A 21816-nucleotide genomic window follows, 5' to 3' on the forward strand; every position below is an offset into this window, starting at 1 on the left:
TGCTTCATTATGAGATTTTACCCTTTTTTTGCCTTCGTTGCATAGAAAGTTCTCAGACAACAGACAAGCTTACCCAGAGGGAGAACTAATGTTCAAGTTTCCAAAGTGGGTGGTGAATTGAAAATCATGAAAAATATTATGAAACTAAAGAAAAATTAAACGTATGATTTGATGAATGTATTTATGTGATGATTGACAAGTTAGCATCCAGGTTCCACTGAGCAATATTTACGGGAAAGGAGTGGAGGAAACAGGGAATTCTGGCAGCTTGTGCCTGCTATTTATGTACCGTTCAGCTTAGCAGGAGAGGGAGGAAGGACTGGGGCTGCATTAAAAAACATCCTCTGGGCTGGCTCACTGGGCTTGCTTTGAACTCTTGTTCATCATTATTTTATGCTGCAGCTTGTCTTTGTGTTGGTGGAAGGGAAAAGAAAAACACAAGAGACTAGCCTTTAGTTTCTAAATCAAAGCTGTGCTTTGCTGACTGCTGGAGTGGCTTTTCAAAAGCAAAACAAGTGGGGACATTAAAATTCCTTGCTTTTGTGAACCAGGAGCTGAGTTGAGTTTTTTTTTTTTCTTCTTTTTAAATTCTCAGATGCAAAAGGGTATGTTTCAATGTGTCTTACATTTACCTTGAAACAATCTCAGTATTTTTTTTTCCATTTGACTGGCACTTGGAGAAGATAAAGCAAGGTGAAAAAATACTAAGGAGGAACCTGCAGAGGTTTGGAGGAAGGGCGTTCATTGTCATCGAATTTAAGAAAGAGAAGGATATGTAAATTTTACTAATTATTGCCTCTTACACATCCTTTCTTGATAGTGACCCCAAGGTCCAAAGACGTTAAATCAGTTGCCTAAAGCCCAGACCCAGAAAGTCAGGACTAGACCTTCCTCTGTGGATTCCCACTCGTCCTCTTTACACTGCCCTATGCTGCCTCTAGCGTTAGCCGGAGAAACTGTAAGGAGGGGTTAGGGGAGGAGAAGGCAAAGAAAAGCTGGAGAGGGTCGTAGATTCTTGCCTAAGGAGGCAAGAAGTGACCTCCCTGAGTCAGGATACTTGAGCATCTGACTTGACTAAGAGAAGTAGCCCGCTAGTTCCAGGCGTTGAACGCGCCGATTAGCTGCCGCTGAGTATCTGGGATGTTTTTTGTTTGTTTGTTTTTCTCCTTTGGAAGATCAATGTAAGGTAGAAAGTTAATCGCTTTCTTCTTGCCCTCCACGCCTTCCACGCTGATCGAAGCGACCGTCCTCCCTCGAACATTTCGTGGGCTCATTCTTTGTAACACACTTGCTCTGGGCCTTAGGTGTCTCTTTAAACCCTCTCTCCCCTCTTTATTTCCAAATCGTTATCTTTGGCTTTCTTAAGCTGTAAAGGCACACTGGCACCTTAGGTGGTCAGGTAAGATCGCTGGATTCCTTATTTCGGCGAAAGTCCAGCGGACCATTCCCGCCACTGTACCCATTTTAGAAACACTTGGAAGACCCTTAAGGATCATTTACGGAGAGAAAGGGGTGCATTCTGCGGCTGCCGGCGGGCAGCTAGAGAACGTGGCGGGGGGCAGCGCATCTGGCGCCTTGGCCGGGGCGCGGAGTGGGAACAGCCCGCACGCGTCCGCTGCCGCCCTGCCTGGCGACGAGTGGCACAATCGCCCACCAGGAATCGGCCGGTGCCGCGGGTGGGCGAAGGCAGCGCCGCCGGCCCGGAGGGCGGCGCGGAGGGTGGCGCTGGCGGCGTGAAAGGCGTCTTTGTGCAAGATTGAGTGTGGTGGGGGGAAGGCGAAGAGAGAACTGATCCAGGACCGGGACGCGGGGGTCTGCGGCGCCCCTACGCCCCCAGCCGTCCGCAGTGCCGGAATGAGCCGGGTAGCGCCGGCAGGGGGCAGTGTGGTGATAGAGGGGTTGCCGGGGGGAGGGGAGGGTCTCTGTTCACCTCTATTTGAGGCTGACTGGGGAGAAAGCTGCCTGGAGGAAGCTGCTGCGGTGCGGGGGGCTGAGGGATTTGGCTCCCCGCCCTCTCCCCTAGATGGCGGAGAAATCGGGCTAGCTGGAAGGGCGCAGCTCCTCTCCCAGAGCTCATTCCGGAGTCGGAGAACTGGGAGAGCGGCCCCCGAGGCGGAGCCTCCCTCCCGCCCCGAGTCCTGCTGCCCCCCACCTGGGGGAGAGGGGCGGGCGCCGCGCTGCCTTCCATCCGCGCCTCGGCCGCGTGGCTTGCGGCTTATTTTCCCAGCTGGCAAGCGTCGCGCTGCAGACAAGGGAATGCCTGTGGTGAGTTGTTTATTTTGTTGAAGTTTGCGGTGGGCCCGGGGGAGGTGGGGGGCGAGCGGCAGGCAGCGGCCGGGACTGTTTTGTTTAGGTCTCCATCCACCTGTGTGGTATAAATCTGCCAGCCTCAAGGCGGCGGGGTGCCGGAGTGAGAAAGCTCTGACGCTCCTAAAAGCCCCTTTTCGCAACTTACAGATCTAGGACCACATTTGGTTCTCCACGCCTGGAACCGGCTAGATCCTAGTTTACGCTCACCCCGCCCTCCAGCCTCCCATCAACGCTTCCCGCACCCGCTGTGTGCAGGGCTGGCGCTCCGCAGACCAAACAGCGCCCACGACCCAGAGACAGCTGGCCACCGAAGTCCCTCCCCGGCGCCCTTCCCCATTCCTTGAGGATAGGGGAGCTGAGGTTTTCATGTAAAGGGCGCCCATGAAATTCGTGGGAACTTGTTCTGGCGTCTTCTGGAGTGGAGTTCTTTCAGGGGTTGCGGGTCTGCCCGGGACTACAAAATGGGATCCTGGGTTGGCTGGAGTTTCCCAGACTAGGCTGGAGAGAGGTCGGCTGTTGGCTCGCGGGAGAGCCCAGAGGAACCCCTTGGGCGATGGCAGTCAAGACCGGCGGCTGCGTTTGCCTGGAAGAAAAGCCTAAATACATTAGCGAGCTGGTAAAGCTTTTAAGGCCTTCTTGGGAGCGAGTGGCTGGCTAATGAGAGGTTAATTTTGTTTCGAAGGGAAGGCTGCACTGGTTTCCTGAGATAAATGGACAGGAAGCGCATTACCTCCGCGCGCTGGCAAGCGGCTCCCAAATGCTTTTTGCACCTGCCGTTTTGAGCGGTGAGAGCAGCGGCGGAGCCCGCAGGGATTGCGGGGGCCCGTTGTCTACGAGCGGGTGATGAGCCCCCCGCAAGCCACGGGCTCTCTCCCTCCGCGAGTGCATTGCTCACGCCAAGCTCTGGGACTCTTCTCTCACACCCAGGTCCTGCGTGTTCCGAAGTTCAGGGGCCCCCTGATCCCGCTGAGCCCCCTCCAGGAACGAAAGGGTTAAGAATGATGTAAGTACAGGCACTTGATTTCTCAAGTCGCCCGCTTGGCCCTCTTCCAAGTTGTACTTTCCTTATTTTCTCTCCTTTCCTTTCCTTTCCTTACTGTTCTAACGCTTTTTAATAAACTTTCACTCCTGCTCTGAAAAAAAAAAATGATGTAAGTACAAACCACGAGCTGCTTGACGCTGAGCTGTTGGACTCCGGGCTATTTCAGCCGCTGCTTTGGGTACACAGTGGCCGGGGAGCAGCCGGGGAGCCCTTACTCTAGAATGGATTGCACAAATCGCAAGCTTAGGTGATCTGTTAAGCAGTCAGAGATTCTCCTGTTAGATTTCTGGAAATGGAGACATATTAACTGGAGAACAGTTAAAAACATCACGTATAGGCTCAGGAAATGAAACTGCATCTTGTTTAGAATCCATTAGTGTTTCTGGCATGTGTTTTAATTCTGTCCACTTGCACATTCATGCCGTGGTATGCTTTGCTGGATTCTCTGGATGTACTGTTCAGGTCTCCTCCTTCCTTTCTGAAAACAAAGAGGAAGGGAGAAAGAGTACCAGTGGCAAGAAACAGGGTGGATGTGTGAATTACACAAGTCATCAGTCACTTCATGATTTTTTTCTGATTAAAACATAAAACTTTTATAAGTCACCGATTTTTTGTTTGCGTTCTAGCTCCCTCCCCGATTTTTCTTTGTACAATCTAAAATCGTTTGTAACTTGCAGCTCACGGGCTTGAGGAGTGGCTGCGGTGTAAGCGACTATTCACTACGCTCTTGCTGTCCAAGCCAATTCCTGATCTTGTGAACAGTACGAATTTACCCGCGAGTGTGTCAACTGACCTATGTCTTGAAAATAGGAACCACCTTGCGGTTTAATTGTGAAAATTAGCATTTTCCTCTAGCGGCTGAACACTTATGCAGCAATAAAAAGTGAATTGTTAGGCTTATAAATCTCGAGCTTGTCAAATTTTACAACACAGGAGCAATAAAGCACCTTATAGAGATGAAGTTTTTCCTCTGAAGAACAGTTCCGTTTAACGACACCAGGATTTGCAATGACTCGAGGACGCCCTCTATTGATAGGAAAATCTAGAGCACCCGTGTACTTAGGAACAGGATATAGGGGGAGGGGAGTAAAAAATCAGAAAGTCACGAATGGAAAGACCCAAACCAAACAGAAATTATTGATTCTTAACTATTGAGTATATGTTTTGAAGTATGATCAATAAAGTGAGATGCTGCTTTTATAGGGGTCGAATTAAATCTTGGGTTAAGAGAAAAAAAATTTAGTCTTTGTTAGCCAATACTTTGAAAATCAGTATTATGTTTGATTACTTTTTTAAGATGCTTCTTAGTATGTCATGAACTGTATCTCACTAATTATATGAAGTAATTGCAAGATAGTAAATTTTTGCTCTAATAATACTTAGTCCGCAGCAATTATCTAAAAATGTCATATAACTTCCTCCCCAAAAGTCATTTCTCCAGGCAACTGTGAAGCTATTATTAAGCATATTATGGATATACACAGGCTTGGATTATATTGTGGATAGTGAAAGGTGTGTTTACCCCTTAAGTCATCATAGTATGTAACAAGTAAGTAATGAAAAGTTACAGTAAAAACAGATAGGCATCCTTCATTAGGGACCTAGTGGTTTGGGCAATTCAAAATGTGTCTAATGAGTGAGCTGGTGAGACCGAAGGTTTGCCCCTCAATTATCCTAGTCCATTGATTAGCTCATTTAAACATGTGTGGAATATCAGCATGTCCGTGGTTGATAAGAAATTCCTAATTAGAGATTCTGAGTAACATAGCGGGTACAGTTGCCAACTACGATTTGGATGTTAGTGGATTTTAAATGGCAACCCTGTGCTGTTTGGGGAAAGGCAAAGGCGAGGGCGGTATCAAGTGTCTCTCAGCCTTGAGGTCATTCTTGAGATTAGATACCACTTCACACCTACCGATAACAAATTGGAATCTATCATCAGTCTCATAACTGCTTTTCTTTCTCCACTTGGCAGCCTCTTTCTTTGTAGACAATTGTATTTTTCCTCACTTTCGGACCCATCCGATCATAAAAGGAGAAAGTGAGCTGCCATTGAATTAATCCGTAGAAATTTGTGGAAAATTTAAATAATCTGTAGAAATTTGTGAAAAAGCCACTGAGCAACAACAAATCGTGGCATAATTACACTGCATAAAAACCCACCACTCTCATTAATTACACTGTAACCGAACGTTGAAGTTTGCCCACTCTTAGACCTCTCCTTGCCGCTTTCAGGAAGGGAAATGTCAAAGAAACTAGAACACCTGAGCCTCGCACAGCTGCCAGCGAATTCCGGCGGCAGTTCGCGGGTACCTTCCCAGCCCATCCTATCTGCTCCGGACCGCGGGTGACATTCAGATTTCCAACACCGCCCCGAGCTTGCTTTACCAGACACCCTCAAACGACTTGGAACGCGGTTCCGCAGATGTGATTGGCTGAAAGGGGACCTGCAGCGCGGCGCTCTGTAAAAGCGCCTGCTTCCTCCAAGGAGGTGGAGCTGAAGCTGGCAGGGCCAGCGCAGGGAGGGGTAATTAAATTTAAAAAAAAAAACTTGGAGGGAAGATGAATCGGATCACATTAATTCAAGGAGAGGTCAAAGGCCGGTACCTTTGTAACGCCGGCGAGAGTGAGACTTGCGGTCGCCCATTTCTGTTGGGCGCGAGGAAACAGTAAATCGCAGAAGGGCGTAGAGGGGGAAGGAAAGGGAGCGCGAGGCAGCTTGCGGCGCAGGAGAGAGGACTTGCAGTCGCTGGACAGGGAACTCGAATTACACTGAGCGGGCGGGGGAGAGGGCCCTCTGGGTCCTGCGATTGGCAGGCTGAGTCGGGCTGACGTGCGGTCACAACCAATGGGGAGGAAGGGAGGGACGCGGCGGGGGATTATGGCGTCGTGGATTGGCGGGCACAGGGCGGGGCGGGACGGCAGTGCGGGACTGAGATTGATCGACCGCGGGGGCTGCCGCGCAGAGATATCCGGGCCTCCGGCGGGTGCTCGCTAGGGCTGGGCTAGCTGTTTGCAGGTCCACGCCCGCCGAGCCCACGCTGGCTGGGGCCGGGGTGCCGGCGCGCTCGGGACTCGTCTCAGCAGTCGCTCACCGTCTTTGTGTCTTCTCTTCCGCCCCTTTCCCTGCTTGCCGCCTCCGGCCGCCACGATGCCCCTGCGCCCCGCTGCTGCCGCCGCGGACTGGCTGCGCCGGCTGCGCGCTGCTTGCTGCGGCGGTGGTGGCGCCCCATCTGCTACACGGGCCTGAAGAAGGAAGAAGAGGAAGCGAAGCGCGCCCCCCGGCCCATGCCGCAGCCACGGGCCCAGACCCGCCACGGCGTCCGCGCCGCCGCCCTCGCCGGAGCCCACGAGACCTGCATGGACGGGCATGGGCTTGAGAGCAGCACCTTCCAGCGCCGCCGCTGCCGCCGCCGAGGTTGAGCAGCGCCGCCGCCCCGGGCTCTGCCCCCCGCCGCTGGAGCTGCTGCTGCTGCTGCTGTTCAGCCTCGGGCTGCTCCACGCAGGTAGGACGGGAGCGCGCGAGGGGAGCCAGCCCCGGGGCCTAGGGCTTTGTTCCCAAACAGCCCCAGGTCTCGAAGGCGTTCGCCGGGGCGGAAGGGCGGCGTGGCGCAACGGGAAAGGCCTCCCGAGCCCCTGACACGCACCTCTGTCGGGCTCCGGGCCACAGTAACGCGGCCACCCACCGGGCGGCCGCCGGGCGCAGAGACGAGCCTTCTCTCCACCCTCCCCGCCTTCGGCTCGGACCGCTGACAAATCTCCCCTCCGACAGCCGCTTATCAAACATTTAGCGGGCGGGGGCCGCGCGCCCGAGACAAATGTTCCGGATGCTTTATTGCTCTCTGCGCTGGTGTTTACTGAAAGTCAGGCTCGGATCAGGTTTCCGCCGTCGCAGCCGCCTCGGAGGGAGACGAGGAGCCTCGTGCTGCTTTTCTGGAGTTGGGGGTGGCGGCGAGGCGAAGGAAGCACACCAGATGGAAAGATTTTCACCAGATTTTGCAAACCTGGGAGTTAATCTCGAAGTAACGTCAACTTTTTTGAGCAGGGATTTCTTTCGTTGTGGCAAAAGCTGCTTTTAATTCAGCGATCAGCCTCCCGGGAAAAGCTCGTGTTTTGTGACTAGCCGGGTGTCTTCGGGCTCCGTGAGGGGTTGACAGATAACCATGCTGCCTTCTGGAGGTGGGCGCTTCCCCAGCCTTGAGGAATATGTTCCTAGGGAAGTAAGCCTGCAAATGAGCCTTCTACCGTGTGATACCTATTTTTCTTTTTAAAAAATCGTTTCATGAAAATCCAGGACGCTCTTCACACTACTTTTTTCTAGGAATTTGCCTAGACAAAGGATTTTTTTTAATGCTAAGGTTGAAAGGGGCATTCTCTTTTAGTCTTGAGAACAAACAGAGCATTAGATAAGTTTCTTTTCCTTCCAGACCTTTTTTGTCCTGTATATATGAGACACTTCACAACGTTCTGGTCTGGAGAATCCTGAACTTCGATGCCACCCAACTGTGCGGAGTAATTTTTACTTATTATACCATACCCGCCATGCTAAAAATCAGGGAGGTCTTTTAAGTAATGGGGGGGGAAATGTGACATCTGAGAAGACTTAATTTACTTTGCGTAGCTTTGCATTATGATGTAATAGCTGCTTTTTAACACCGACAATTAGGGAAAAGACGGCTTAATAAAAAAGTGTAATAGAAAGTTTTAGGATGATTACGGTTTTCAATTAGTAACCTAAGAACCTTAGAAAATAGTGTCAATCTGCATGTGGTTACGTGGAAAATTTTTCTTGACATGTTAAAAGATATATTCAGGAGTGTTTGTGCGAAAAATATGTGTCCATAATACCAAAATGTAAGTTTCATGAAATGGAAATTGTGCTAGGTGGGATTGTGTCCCCCTTGGCTGCTTGGATATGGTTTCCCATAGTTGCCATAGGATCCTGTGACAGAATTGGAATGTGGTCCCAGAAGGTTTCTTTGCTAGCCCGTGAAAGGCATGCTAAGTTGGCTTAAAGGTTTAGAAAAGTAGGGTGTCTTCGTTCAAGAATTTGGAATGTGAAGCTCTCAGTATCTTCATGTGTCCTCGTTTAAGTCACCATCAGATTCAGCCCAACAATGTGGTAAGCGATTTCTATGGACAACTTGTTGGAGTGAAGCGATTAATCCTGTTAAAGAAAAGAACGCTCCTTTTGAGAGATTTCTTTGAAGAGTGGTGCTATTTAAATGCCCCTGTTGTTTCTCAGAGAAGGGAGCCCAGCAAGAGTGCCAGTGCTCTTTGCAGATGGACTACTATATGTTTTATGCCTGGATCCTTATCATCTGCCTCAGCACCCCATATGGCTCCACATTTCACTTAATTCAGCTTCAGAATACCTCATTTCTTTTATTATAAACTGGTGATTGTGCTGCAGATTCACACGTGTAGTCCTGGTGTTAAAGAAACTGTCTTGAATGGTGAGGTCTTTATGTCTGATTCATTCAGAAATGATGAAATGAAAGCTCTAGACCCACAAATGCTTTAGCATGTTCAGTAACTGGTATGAAAATACTGTCACACTGATCACAGATGATCTGACCCAAAAATAGAGAAATCTGTAACTGCAGAGTTTTAATTCTGCCCTTGGGGAATGAAAAGAGTATGAAAAGAGTACCTTTAGTTGCTTTATTTTATTTTTTTTAAGCAAACCTCTGCAATTCCTGAATGGAGATCCAATATGGGAGTTACTTGCTTACTCATACACTTCATGGCCTTCTTGGCTACATCCTTGAGATTGTTTCTGCTCCGCATTGTCTTGGCATTTTGACAGGAGGCTTACTTTACCGCCTGTAACAGGCAAAGTGCGTTGTCGTTATAAATTCATGAAGCCTGGATATTTCTGGGTGTATGCTACAAATTAGTCATTATATAGAAGCCCACAAGGCAGCTGAAAATGCTGACCCAGTCGCACTTTCTATTTAGCCCTCTTCGCTCCCATCATCTCTGTAGCAGAAGGCTGTTGGAAGCCTTAGCCAAAGCAAAAGAACCCCGGGAGATCTGTTTGATTTGAGATTTGTTTAAGCAGTCAGCACCTACCTGCTATGAAAAAGGGAAAGGTTTAGGCCGGGCGCTGTGGCTCACGCCTGTAATCCCAGCACTTTGGGAGACTGAGGCGGGCAGATCACCTGAGGTCGGGAGTTCAAGACCTGCCTGACCAACATGGAGAAACCCTGTCTCTACTAAAAATACAAAATTAGCCGGGTGTGGTGGCGCGTGCCTGTATTCCCAGCTACTGGGGAGGCTGAGGCAGGAGAATCGCTTGAACCTGGGAGGCGGAGGTTGCAGTGAGCCGAGATCGCGCCACTGCTCTCCAGCCTGGGCAACAAGAGCAAGACTCCGTCTCAAAAAAAAAAAAAAAAAAAAAAAAAAAAAGAAAGGAAAAGGTTTGGGGGGTTGCAAGGAAGGTATGGAAAGGGAGCTGGGAATCTAAATTCCACTTTTCTTTCCTTCTGAATGGTTCCATCTGCATTTCCATACTGTTCGTTTGATATTTTATGACTATTTGAAATAATTATAAAGAAACGTATGCTCGGATAGATTTTATAGACCATAAAAAGAACAAATAGGCACTGCAAGTTTAGCGGGAAGTTCTTGTGCTGTCATTTATCCGTAGTCTTAAGAGCTCTTCATTACTGAGATCTTGGCCCCATATTTATTTTCTTGCTTTCTGTGTATCTGATTTTAAAAGAAAAGAAAATGCAATAGCTACTTAAGTCTTTTTTTCAGCCATCAAGTACTGTCATTACAGTTAGGAAATAAGAGGAGACGTGACCTGTGATGGAAGAACAACAAGTTTTGAGGGAAGGCACCACATCCTGGCTTAATGATGCTAGCTGTTTTATGATTCTGCCAGAACAAGCCCTTTAATATCCCTTTGCCTTGGATTTTCCATCTGCAAAATGGCTTTAACGCCTTTTGGGGTTGTTTAGTTGGTTAATTTCTGTTTTGGTTTGATTTGAGTTCTAGTGAAAAATAGCTGAAAATTATTTGATCTGCTTTGGAAAGAGAAATTCAGTAAATACTTGAGCTACTTTTGTCAGCTTTGGAATGAGCAAACATAAAGTAGATTCCACACAAAGATGTTTTTGTAACTTTTTTTTTGAAAGTATGATTTGATGATTGCTGTAAATCCATAGCTCCAACATATTAAAATGTTTTAATCTTTGACTCAGGTTAAAGTGAATACCAAGCCTAGACTATATAGTATTTTCCCCTTTTTGACCCAAACACACTTTCTCTGTATTTAGCCCTCTTCCCTCCCATCATCTCTGTAGCAAAATGCTGTTGGAAGCCTTAGCCAAAGCAGAACCCAAGAAGATTTGAAATTTAAAATTTAAAATTTAAAATTTTGCAAATTTAAAAGTGGTGACAGAGTTGTCTTCAGAAGTTGTCTTCTCCCACCTGTTTCTCCCAGCCAAAGCCCAGAAACAGAGCTTACAAGCTACTAAATTCAGATTTAAGAGCAGTTTACTAGTGAAAATGTTAAAATAGCTTTCTAAGACAATATTAGGCTAAATTTTAAGTCTTTATCAGATGGAGTTCCCTAAATCTTGATATCATCCTGAAGTTTATTGCATCCACATCTTGAAATAATTATGTATTTAATAATAATCTACTGGCCCTGAATTTTTTCCCCCATCCAGAATACAAATCATAAGATATTTACTGTCTGGAAAAGAATACAAAGTTCGTCTTAGAATAGCTTCCTCATTTCTCAGATGAGGACCCTTACATTTAAAGAGATTAAGAGACGTCTCCATAGTTTAAAGACCTATAAAGATTTTATGTAACACAAATATGTGTTACAGTTCATTTATATAAAATTTGCAGTTGATGACAAAGAACAGTGTCTCTTTTCACTAAGTCTGTTGTTCCCATTTTATGGAACAGAATATTAAATTATTTGGGGACACACAACTGACCTAGTATTGGTAGTTTTTGTGCTTTAGGAGATTTTATAAATTTTTGTTTGAGAAACTAGTGGTAAAAAGCATCATTTGGAAATTGATTTTTTTAAAACTAATAGGGCAGTGATACTTTGGTTTTTCATAATGTTTATATGAATTGTTTTTATTTAGTGTGCTTTTACTTATGATCTGCTTGGGAGCTAGGATCCTAGGGTAATGGAGATAGACAGTAAGGAAAAAGTAAATATATAGCTTGGTCAAGTGAATCTTGTTTTTTTTTTTTTTTCTTAGAGCATTTACATTTTGTAGAAATTAGGAAATTGTGTCAGTTTATTTACAGTTTCTTGGTAAACGTGCCTCAGGAGAAGTAGAATGACAGTACCTGGATTTTTTTTTTTCTTATTCTGTAGCCATACAGGTAAATCAAGTAAAGGTGTTTTAACTAATTATACTATAATTTAGGATTTTACACCTTCCTGAAGTGGGGAGGTTTTAACCATGGTTTTGTGCCTAGTGCTGCTTTTCTAATGCTTTCTGAAGGAAGTTATGCAATTTTGGAAAATCAAAACAATGTTCATGTTTTTGGCGTAACCTTAGAGTTATCTTTTTCAAAACCTATAAACAAATAGCAACATTGATAAAATATTTTATTTACTATTCCTTGTAATCTCAACCTGTGATCACTGGACTAGACTCATGTTCACGCACAGTGGCTCATGCTTTAAAGTTGTAAGTTAACTAATTGCATGCAGTTTTTCTTCCAGTGGCTTAGTTTGAGAAAGACACAGGAACACAATGAAACCCTGTATCTGAAGGCTTCTTAAAATCGGAGTACAGTGTATAAAATAGAACAAACAATTCCCAAAGAACAATGTGATTTTCTCATGTAGCTCAGGAAGTTATGAAGAGTTTACAAATGTTTGGTCTTATCTTCTTTCCCATAGGTGACTGCCAACAGCCAGCCCAGTGTCGAATCCAGAAATGCACCACGGACTTCGTGTCCCTGACTTCTCACCTGAACTCTGCCGTTGACGGCTTTGACTCTGAGTTTTGCAAGGCCTTGCGTGCCTATGCTGGCTGCACCCAGCGAACTTCAAAAGCCTGCCGTGGCAACCTGGTATACCATTCTGCCGTGTTGGGTATCAGTGACCTCATGAGCCAGAGGAATTGTTCCAAGGATGGACCCACATCCTCTACCAACCCCGAAGTGACCCATGATCCTTGCAACTATCACAGCCACGCTGGAGCCAGGGAACACAGGAGAGGGGACCAGAACCCTGCCAGTTACCTTTTTTGTGGCTTGTTTGGAGATCCTCACCTCAGAACTTTCAAGGATCACTTCCAAACATGCAAAGTAGAAGGGGCCTGGCCACTCATAGATAATAATTATCTTTCAGTTCAAGTGACAAACGTACCTGTGGTCCCTGGATCCAGTGCTACTGCTACAAATAAGGCAAGTATACCTTCTTTTTTCCCTCTCCCTACTCAACTTTCAAAAGATGTTTGATTCTTCAGATAACTTTTGAAATGTGCTATAAAGGGCCTAGTTTAAAAGGAACTTCTTTTTGAAAAGCAATTAACAGTTGATAAAGGGTTAAATAAAAATTATTTAGTAAGGAATTTCTTATTGGAATGTAAACGTGGTTCTAATTTTAAATAGACAGTGATATAAAGAATAAAAAGTGAACAGTGAAATTGAGTTCTCCAAGGAAAAGGCAGACCTGTTTAGTAAAAAAAGGATGCTTTTTTCAGTGATGTCTTTTTTTGAGTGCGTATGGGTGTGACTCTTGAAGAAATCCATGTTCAGATTTATCAGATGATTGAAGTGGGTGTTCTGAATAAAGAAAGCTGTGAGGCCTGAGGCAGCGACCTGTCAGGAAACATATTTTATTGGAGATTTGGAAGCTATAGTAAAACATAATGGCAATAAGCCAACTTCCCAGTGGTAAACCCACAGTGGTGGTTTAGTTACTAACCTCTTGATGACCGAGGAGGTTAATAATTGGATATTGCAGAGCAGCAGTATGTAACCTGTGTATAATCTCAGGGCCTCAGGTTAACAGTTTCAGTCAGAAGCTAAGAGAAACACTGACAAAATTTAGCTTACCATGACTAGCTGCCAGTTTATGTGGTCTGTGTTCGTTTGTTTTAAAGAAACTAATACTGTACAGAGATCTTTGACGCCAACTTCAAGGCACCAGTGTTTAGTGCAAGCAGGTAGAGAGGACCTATGAACTAGGTTTCTAATTGGCAGTCAGTGCTAATTCAGCCATTAGTAAGTAAAGTCACTTTTCCACTAAAATAGTGTCCCGACTAACCACCTCCTTCCGTGTCTTTTCCAGCCACAAAACCACACACATAGACCATCTCATCTTGCTTTATTTCTTGCATTTATTGTATCCAAAAAAATTGGTTTAGTTTTTTATTGTAATTGACAAGACTCAAGCTTTTGAAATACTTAACGACTGTTCTCTTGATCCCAGGACACCCTCCCCTGCGTCTAAACATGTGTGGCATACTTTTTAAATAAATTAAAGCTTATTTTACTTGGCATTTTGTGGAGGGAATTTTACAACACCTCGGGAGATATCTGCAGACACCCTGGGGTGTCACAAATTTAAGACCAGAAGTCATTGCCCTAAACAAAGACGACTGTAACACTGGTCTAGACATCTTAGGGGAACTCCAAAATGTTTATACTTCAACTCTCAGTAAAAGCTCAAGCTTGTCTTTTGCCTTACCAAATTCCATATCTCAAAATAAGCTTTTCTCCCTCTGGTTTTTGTATGTACGCAAATCATTTTTTTATAAATATCTCAGAATATGTATTTGCTATAAGTTATATATAAAGTTATAGAATTATGAAGTTATAAGAGAAACGATGGCCCCAAATCCATCATTACTGCAGAGTCATATGGCACATGAAAGCTGGGAATAGTCTTTGGGTAACTGAAAGAAGGCAGTCCATTGAGAATGGAAAAAGTCATCAATTGTGCAAATAATTGAGGACTTGGCAGAGTAACCTTCGAACAAAACTATAGAGATTAATCAGAGCTTGTACATGGGGAAATACTCATTCTCTTCACAGGAAGCAGTATTCAAATTTTATTCTTCATGCTTTCCATCCAGTCATGTCACTTCTGTTATTCAGTCTTTCAGAATTCTATTGTTACTGATTATGGTGAAAATATGTGGGGGATAACCTTATGAATATTGCTATATATATGGAACAGTTTACACTGAAGTATTTGAGATCATTTTATTTCAGTTGAATTCTGTTGTAATTTTTAGCAAATAAATAAAAAGGACAATCTTGTTTTCTCCCTCAGTTTGGAATAAGGATCAAATGTTTTACCCATTCAAAAAAAGTTGGAGAAAGTGGTTCTCTGACATAAATTCAAGTAGATGATGAGAATGCTTGGTCTTTAATTGCACTATTGGAAAGTATTTTCCCACATCTGGTGACCATGCTGTTCAGCAGCAAACTATTCTGTAGCTCATTTCACAACCTCTAGGAGTTGTTGGGTTTGGTTCCCCATCCCCCTTCTCTTTGTAACTCTCTCCAAAGCCCCATAAGCATCTGGAAGGTTGCTCTTGAAGACCTGTCTCAATACTAGTATGACATGTGCTGGTGAAACCAAAGAAAGGCCTAAATCTTGCAATACGATTTCCTTTTACCCAGCCAGGACAAAAATAAAACCTTTAAAAACCTTAAGCACAAAAAAGTGGTGGTGATAAAAATAAAAACAATAAGAGGCATAAAAGTGCTTATAAAATAAGTTCTAAACAAGATCTGAAATTTTCCCTTAATGTCTACCACCATACTTTCTTTAAAAAATCTTTTGAAAAATTTTTTCATGGAAATCCCAGCTTTACTGAGAATTTAAGCAAATGCATAGACCAGTTGTTGGGTAACCTAGTACTGTGCCTTGTAGATACCAGATCATCCTTGTGTGGTCAAGTGTTTTTAATAACCCACGTGCTCAGTGCCACTAGATTGAAAGACTGATGTCATTGGCTAGCTGGCCAGCTGTGATACTGAAATTTTCGGAAACATCCATTCATTTCGCTCCCTTTAACACTGCACTGAAGCACTAGACCCCAGGGTGTTTTGCTCAATGAGGCTACTAAGACAGCTTCTCAGTCCTGGGAACCTGGCCTCTTGAGCAAGCCGTCTTCAAGCCCAACTTTGTGAGCTCTGCCTGTTCCTAGGTACCCCCCTTTTCCTTATCACAAAAAGACAAAGTGGGGGAAAAATCTAAACACCATAGAATGAAGTGAAGTCACCCAGGGCCATGTATTAGCTAAGCCTTTTCTTTTTCTCTACATGGCAAGCAGTGAGTTCAAGGCAGACATGCCTGCGGTGCTTAATGATGTTGCCTCATCTCCCCTGGTCTACTGTTTTCTTCCCTACCATGGCCCTCTCCTCCCCTTCCTTGGGAAAGGTGGGGCTTGTTTTCCTGTTGGTCATGGTGTGCACAGGTATGCTTTCTCAAGGCCTCTGTGTTTTTAGTTTTGCCCTCTGCCTGCCTCCCTCTCTTTGGAGGAGCCTGTGCCAGTTGGCTACCTTGCCAGGTAGATGTGTTTCTGAAGGGGAAGCCAGGGCTGGTTTTTCATCTCTCCACCCCGGGGGCTGCAGGGGTGTCTGGCACACACACGTACCTCGGCTGACATCCACATCAGCTCTGGGCCATCTTCCCCACCTTTGGCTGTGAGAGGCGGCTACAGGCATGTAGGCACTCAGAATGAGATGAGAAGGACAGGCTCTGAACTGGCAGAGTTAGCTACACTGAGAAGAAAGGCAGGTTTTGTTTTGCAGGAGGAAGTAGCCCACCCTTCACAGGCTCCAGAGAGGGCACATGTCAGTAGTTGTCCTGTGCCTCACACACTCAAGAGAAACCAGATGATCTGTTTTGAGGATGCTTGACTTCTTCCATGTTATTTTTGCCAACCTCTCAGTCTCAACTCTTGTTCATTCATTCTGTGGATCTTTATATCTCTGTTTAAGTGGGTTCAGTAAGAATCTGTATATGCCATGATCACAGAAGGTGATTGGGGAATAAATTTTTTTATGAAAGATTCTGCACTTTGCAAATGTATTCCCAATAGCATATATTAAAATTGCCAGTCTCCAGGGAATTCAAAAGTATTCCTTTTTCAAAAACAATTCAGAAATTCATTTATTATTAAGTTGCATACCTAAACAAACAATGGAAATGTTTTTAGTAATTATTTTTGTACAAGTAGTTTGAATGCCTTCATTTTATTTTTCCTTTTGTTTTAATGTGGTTGTATCCTTTTTCACCACTCTTGCTTTCTTATTCTATCCTTCCACCTCAGTAACACAAAATAAAAAGTAGGAGTGGAGACTGGGGATGACAACAGGTCCTACTGCAGATCTTCTGCTACACATTTCACTGTGCCTCACCCTTGAGTGAGAGAAGGTAGTTTACCTTAAGGCGTTTGAATTTGGGAAAGGGCTGTGCTCATTGTACTTGACCAAGCCAGATGACTGTTAGGCAGATGGGCAGATGCTCTGAGGTGCCTATCTTGTACGTTTTTGGTGCTGCCAACGGCCACCAGCTCCTGGCAATCCTATGGGCAGCACTCATCGCCTGTCCAAAGCATAGTAGCATACCCATCATGCATTATGGATAGTCTAAATTCCATACTTACCCCTGAATTTCAAATTCTGTAGCTACTTTCTTGGGAATTCTTGAAAATTTCCTCTGGTTGAAGATAGTAGAGATGTAGAAAGACTTAGTTTGGTTTGCTCTTGGTTAATGTCTTCTTCAAACTCTATAACCTACAGTTTTCCATTGTAAGAAACAACATTACCTTGTAGGCTCCTAGAGCATGAGGTAGGTCTGCTTTCTGGTGCCCCTTAGCAGCGAGTTATTGTTCTACAACAGCATGTGGGCATGTAAACCAGTGTTCTGGGTCATTCTTTGTTGGTTACAAAATCAGAACCAGACATGCCTGCATTGCAACAGCTTTCAGTTGTCATTTTAAGTATATCTCTGCATAAGGTTTGGAAATCTGTTCTCTGTTGACCCCAGACCTAGTACATTTATTGTAGCTAAGTTTTTGCAACCCATTATGTTTTTAGCATCTTTATGGAAACCATGTGAGCTACTTAGTGTTTATCATTATTTTTCTGGACTAAGGGATATGGTTCTTCCATTGATAGGTCTGTGTTTTGAATCTATGGACACTGTTCTTGCATGCAGTGTTATAAAGAGGGGGACGCATGGTATTTGTGGGGGAAAAATAGACCATTTTCCCTCCACAAGGAAACTGCAACTCTCTTGGTGATACATTGTAACTAATTCTTATAATCTGAGATCGCTCTTTATTTTTGTTACAATTATATTGTTGCATGGGTAATTCTTGGCATCTCTTTGAGATTTGCTCCTTATTGTGACCCTCCTTGCTTTATGAAGATGCTAAGAAGTTCTGACTGGTTGAGGCATATTGGGAACAGATGGAAAGGATTTTGCAGTTACAGCTCCCTGCTTAATGTAATTATTTCCCTGATAATCATTCTCTGATAAATGTATGGTTAATTTGGTGCTGCATTTGAAACAGAAGGTACTAAAGGGCCCACTGTGGGAGATGTAGAGGTGAATGCAGCCTTTGCCTCAATCTAAGCACATAACTAAAATTTGCAGCAGTTGGTGGGAAAGCACGGGGTTTGTGTGTAAACCCAGCATTTTCAGGGTTCTTTTCACATTGACAAGCTGGTTCCAATTGATGTTATTCATTTAGCAAGTTGGCAGGGGTGTCAAGAAGAGCCAGAAGAGTGGGCTGCTACAAAGGCCTGTCCCACGCTAACACCCCTCCTTGCCAAATCATTGTCTTTACTCCTGGGATTTGGCACAGTCTCTTTCCACCTCCCACAGTAAGAATGCTCACCTGCATCTGTGTTTCCTCATCTGCATACAACCTAGCAGGGCCTAGAACCCTGGCTCCCGCTTTTGAAAGTGGGAGCTGCTGATCTTTGATGTTATACCAAAAAGCTTTCTAGAATTTGACTGTCATAGTCGCCAGTTCTTAATTAAATTCATTTTCCAGAGCCTCATCTCATCTTTAAAATTCTCATAAAAGCATATGTTAGCTATTTTTACCTCCCTGAATTTTTTTATTATAGAAACAATAGTGAAACATTAAAAGCCAGGTTTTCAAAAGAGCAGAAATCAGCTGTAGTTCCAGGTGGCAGTCTTCTTATTTGTCCTTTTCTATTTATCATGCAGCTCTTGTGCATACTGGATTATAAGATCTTAGGCCCAGGAAGTACTCAACTTTGCTTTATATCATTTCAGTAAGTTGCCTGGAGGTGAAAAGGTTTCCAAGTGGATGTGGGGAAAGGAAGCAGAGAAAAATGGGGAAATTGCTAGCTGTGTAATGAACCTATGTCTGAAAAATCATTTTGTAAGATAAATGAGCTACCTGTTTATTCTTTATGCTATACTTTTCAAAGAAGATATGCCTTTATTTCATTCATACACATTAAAAATTCTGGGTAATGAGTCTTTTACCATCTTTCTAATCTCCCTGACTGTGCCACTCCCTCTGTCCCAGATGTGGTTTGGAAGGAGGAAGAGACCTTCAGAATGCCCCCCATTTGTAAGTGAAATTAACCCAGCGCCTGTCCCTGTGTGAGCCAGGCAAGATTCCGTGAGGGTGCTATGGGGCTCTGCTGCTTTAAAACAAATCCACACTCTTCCATAGTTTAAACCAGAGGCGTGAGGCCAAGTCTGATACACAGCTGAGAGTTAGAACTTGTTTTTCTGTCACATTTCCAAATGTCTCTGCCTGGTTAAATTTTCTTTGAGTCAACATTTTGAGGGGAAGGGGCGAGAAGGAAACATTGGATGTTTGGTCCTTTTTTTGTTGGCTTCTATTAATGCTAACCAGTTTCTGCTCGTGTGGAATGTGGCATGTAAAAAGTTACCTACAGTGTTCAACAATGAAAACTGCTACCTTGTCCATTTTGTTTTTATTTGTTTTGACTGCAGTAGAACTTGCTCTTCCACTGTTTCGAATTTTGTGTTCTTGTGGGTGGGGTAACTTAAGGACTTTTTATACTGACAAGGAAGCTGGCCAACTTGTCAGTAAGTAATAACTTAAAAGAAAAGCTAACATACATCTAAGTTACAGACTTTAACTGGACAGCCTTGCAGTGAAATCACGGTGCTATTGGGTCTAGAAAGAAGTTTAGGTGAAACTGGTTCTATGGAGAGAGGAGTTTTTTATGCCCCAGTTAATTGTTTACTTTAAGAGTTGGAGCCAAAAGAACATGGGGTTCTTTCATGTTGGGACATAGCATGTATACTGTGAATAGGATGATATGACACCATCTAAAACTCACTTCTCATCTGCTCTGCATGTGCTCCTGAAATGGGGGTCAGTTTCCATTTAAGACGTGTGTGTGCATGCACAGATGTACATGCATGTGCTTTTACATGGTATCGAGGTCTTCCCCTCACCCTACCAAGGAAAATGCAGACATAAAGATATTGTTTTGTAGGATTTCGGTTAACTGACTTGTTGAAATGCATGGTAACCACTTCATTCCTGAGTTCTCATGGGCCTTTTCTTTTTCAGAGTGTGAGTGTATTGTGAAGATCTTCAAGCCCTTTTACTTTTTTTGCTCACCTCCCAAAGCTGAAAAATGATCAAAGAGCCTGTGGTTTTCTAATCCCATCGGTTTGGAGAACAGCTGTGCTGAACCTAGGCCCAGAGCAGGGCCTCGGGTCTGTAGTCCTGCCACCTCTCTCTACCAGGAGGGGGAATGCCTGAAGGCAAGACCTGCTAGGACAGATTTGGCTGAGAGTTACTGCCGCCAGCCCTGGCTCTCACCTTTCAAAATATTTTTAGCCTCTAGTCTGAAGCAAGGTGGCAGCCTAGGCCTATAATACTGTCCACACAGGCCTGCCTTCATATCTGGGCATATAGTGAGTTCCTACACTTGCTGGCCTCCTTGCAATGTGGAGTCCAAACACAACAGACAAGCTAAGGGAGAGGTTCCATTTGGAGTTTTTGGAGTGACCAAGACTTACAGGACAAAGGCCTTTCCTCATGCTCACCCTAACATTGCTCTGGTCTGTACAAGGAAGTTGGCCAATTTGCCTGTCTCTGTGGCTATTTATGCTTCCAGCATTCATTGTCTTAATTGTACAGAAATTACTCTTGGGAAGCAGCATTTTTGTGCCTGTTCCTTTTATGTGTCTTCCTGGGCCAGCTTCCCTTTCATTCTCGTTTTAGCCACTGACTTGATGCTGCTTCTCCAGACCACCCTAGCTGCCTTCAGCTCTGCGTGTCCTTCCCCTCTGGTTTGGTTTCTTCATTCTCTATCTGCTGCCAAGTACCCCTTCAGCAGCCAAGGCAGCCCCTGTTTTTGCATGTATTTATTACCTAGGGAAACACCGAAGAATAAGTTTGGTCCATTCCATTTCTCTGGATCCTATAAGTGCTCCAAGCTCTGTGGAAAGAGACATGAGGATAGAGAAACTGATACCTCTTTTTAAGGTAGCTGATTTTTTAGTCTCATTCAAGCCCTAAAAGGAGTCCACAGTATGAGTTTTAATCTGCCACACCTCGTAAACACAGGTACTGTCTTACTGTTAGTATCTGGTCCTAGTCCAATAAAATTGTTTAACAAAATGTATTTTTGTGGATCTTAAGTTGAGCTTCCTGTAGATATTTGTTTTATAAGATATTTGATACGTAGGCTGAGTGGTGATTGTAAAATTACATCCCAGTTCATTGAGTTCATAGCTTCCTAACAGTTTTTTTCATAATTTTTAAAGGAAAATTATCAGTGACATCAAGTATTTTCTAGTCCAGTATTTTTTTCTTAAATATGGCATATATAAAAACTCTCCTGGGTTTTGCATGAAATTGTTCAGAAAGAGTTATTCTAAATCAATATACCTCTTTTCCCCCCTCGAGAGAGAGACAGAGTTCTCCCCAGTTTTTATGTAACCAGGGGACAGTTGCCACCCTGCGTGGACAGAGTACCTCTGCTCCGGCCAAGATGCACACTTCAGAATTACCCTGGCGGGTAGGGAGGAGTGGGACCAGGGAAGACACTTGAAGGAAGGTGCTTTCAAAGGCCTCTACTTCCTTTAGGTGCTTCAGAGCATCCTAGTCTCTGACTTCGTAACATTTAGAAAAATTGACCCTTGGAAGTAAAATTTGGGTTTTTTAGGAATGGAGAGAGAGCATGTATATGTTTTTCTCCTTTGAAACATGTGCTCTTGTTGGAATGGTTTCTTTTTTGTTCACTGGGGAAGACTGTAGAGGCTGCATGCTGTTAACCATGTGTTAAGAGTAAAAGGGGCTGTGAGCACCATGGGCTTATTCTCCCTTAGAGTCTTCTATTTTTCAACCTATCATTGCACCCAGAGGATGTGGCAAAGTAGACACATCAGCTAATTATATGAAATAAAATTCATCGACTTCTTTGACACTGCAGAATTTTAACCAGGTGCATATCAAAATTATGTTTCCATG

At 44.3% G+C, this 21816-nt stretch overlaps 1 protein-coding gene and 1 long non-coding RNA gene across 5 annotated transcripts in view; one reads left to right on the forward strand and one right to left on the reverse strand.

Annotated features, from left to right (window-relative positions):
- Positions 1 to 1012: 1012 nt before the first annotated feature.
- RGMB (repulsive guidance molecule BMP co-receptor b) overlaps positions 1013 to 21816 on the forward strand; it is a 28150-nt gene continuing 7346 nt past the window's right edge. Inside the window, exons 1-5 of one of the 4 annotated variants that reach the window (XM_063706667.1) lie at positions 1013 to 2265; positions 2993 to 3095; positions 3238 to 3313; positions 6605 to 6858; positions 12243 to 12751. In XM_063706667.1, coding sequence (XP_063562737.1) covers positions 1855 to 2265; positions 2993 to 3095; positions 3238 to 3313; positions 6605 to 6858; positions 12243 to 12751 — 1353 coding nt within the window. In that variant the 5' untranslated portion in view covers positions 1013 to 1854. The remainder of the gene's footprint in view (positions 2266 to 2992; positions 3096 to 3237; positions 3314 to 6604; positions 6859 to 12242; positions 12752 to 21816) is intronic. The other 3 variants (XM_063706668.1, XM_019028438.4, XM_055386517.2) reach the window with 3 other exon arrangements.
- LOC134758569 (uncharacterized) lies at positions 1936 to 5949 on the reverse strand. The gene is made up of 4 exons (XR_010133909.1): positions 5617 to 5949; positions 5268 to 5444; positions 3474 to 3830; positions 1936 to 2893 (listed from the first exon to the last, which is right to left on the reverse strand). It is a non-coding gene; the product is annotated as an uncharacterized lncRNA (long non-coding RNA).

This window comes from Gorilla gorilla, chromosome 4, assembly GCF_029281585.2.
Source record: "Gorilla gorilla gorilla isolate KB3781 chromosome 4, NHGRI_mGorGor1-v2.1_pri, whole genome shotgun sequence".
Lineage (NCBI taxonomy): Eukaryota > Metazoa > Chordata > Mammalia > Primates > Hominidae > Gorilla > Gorilla gorilla.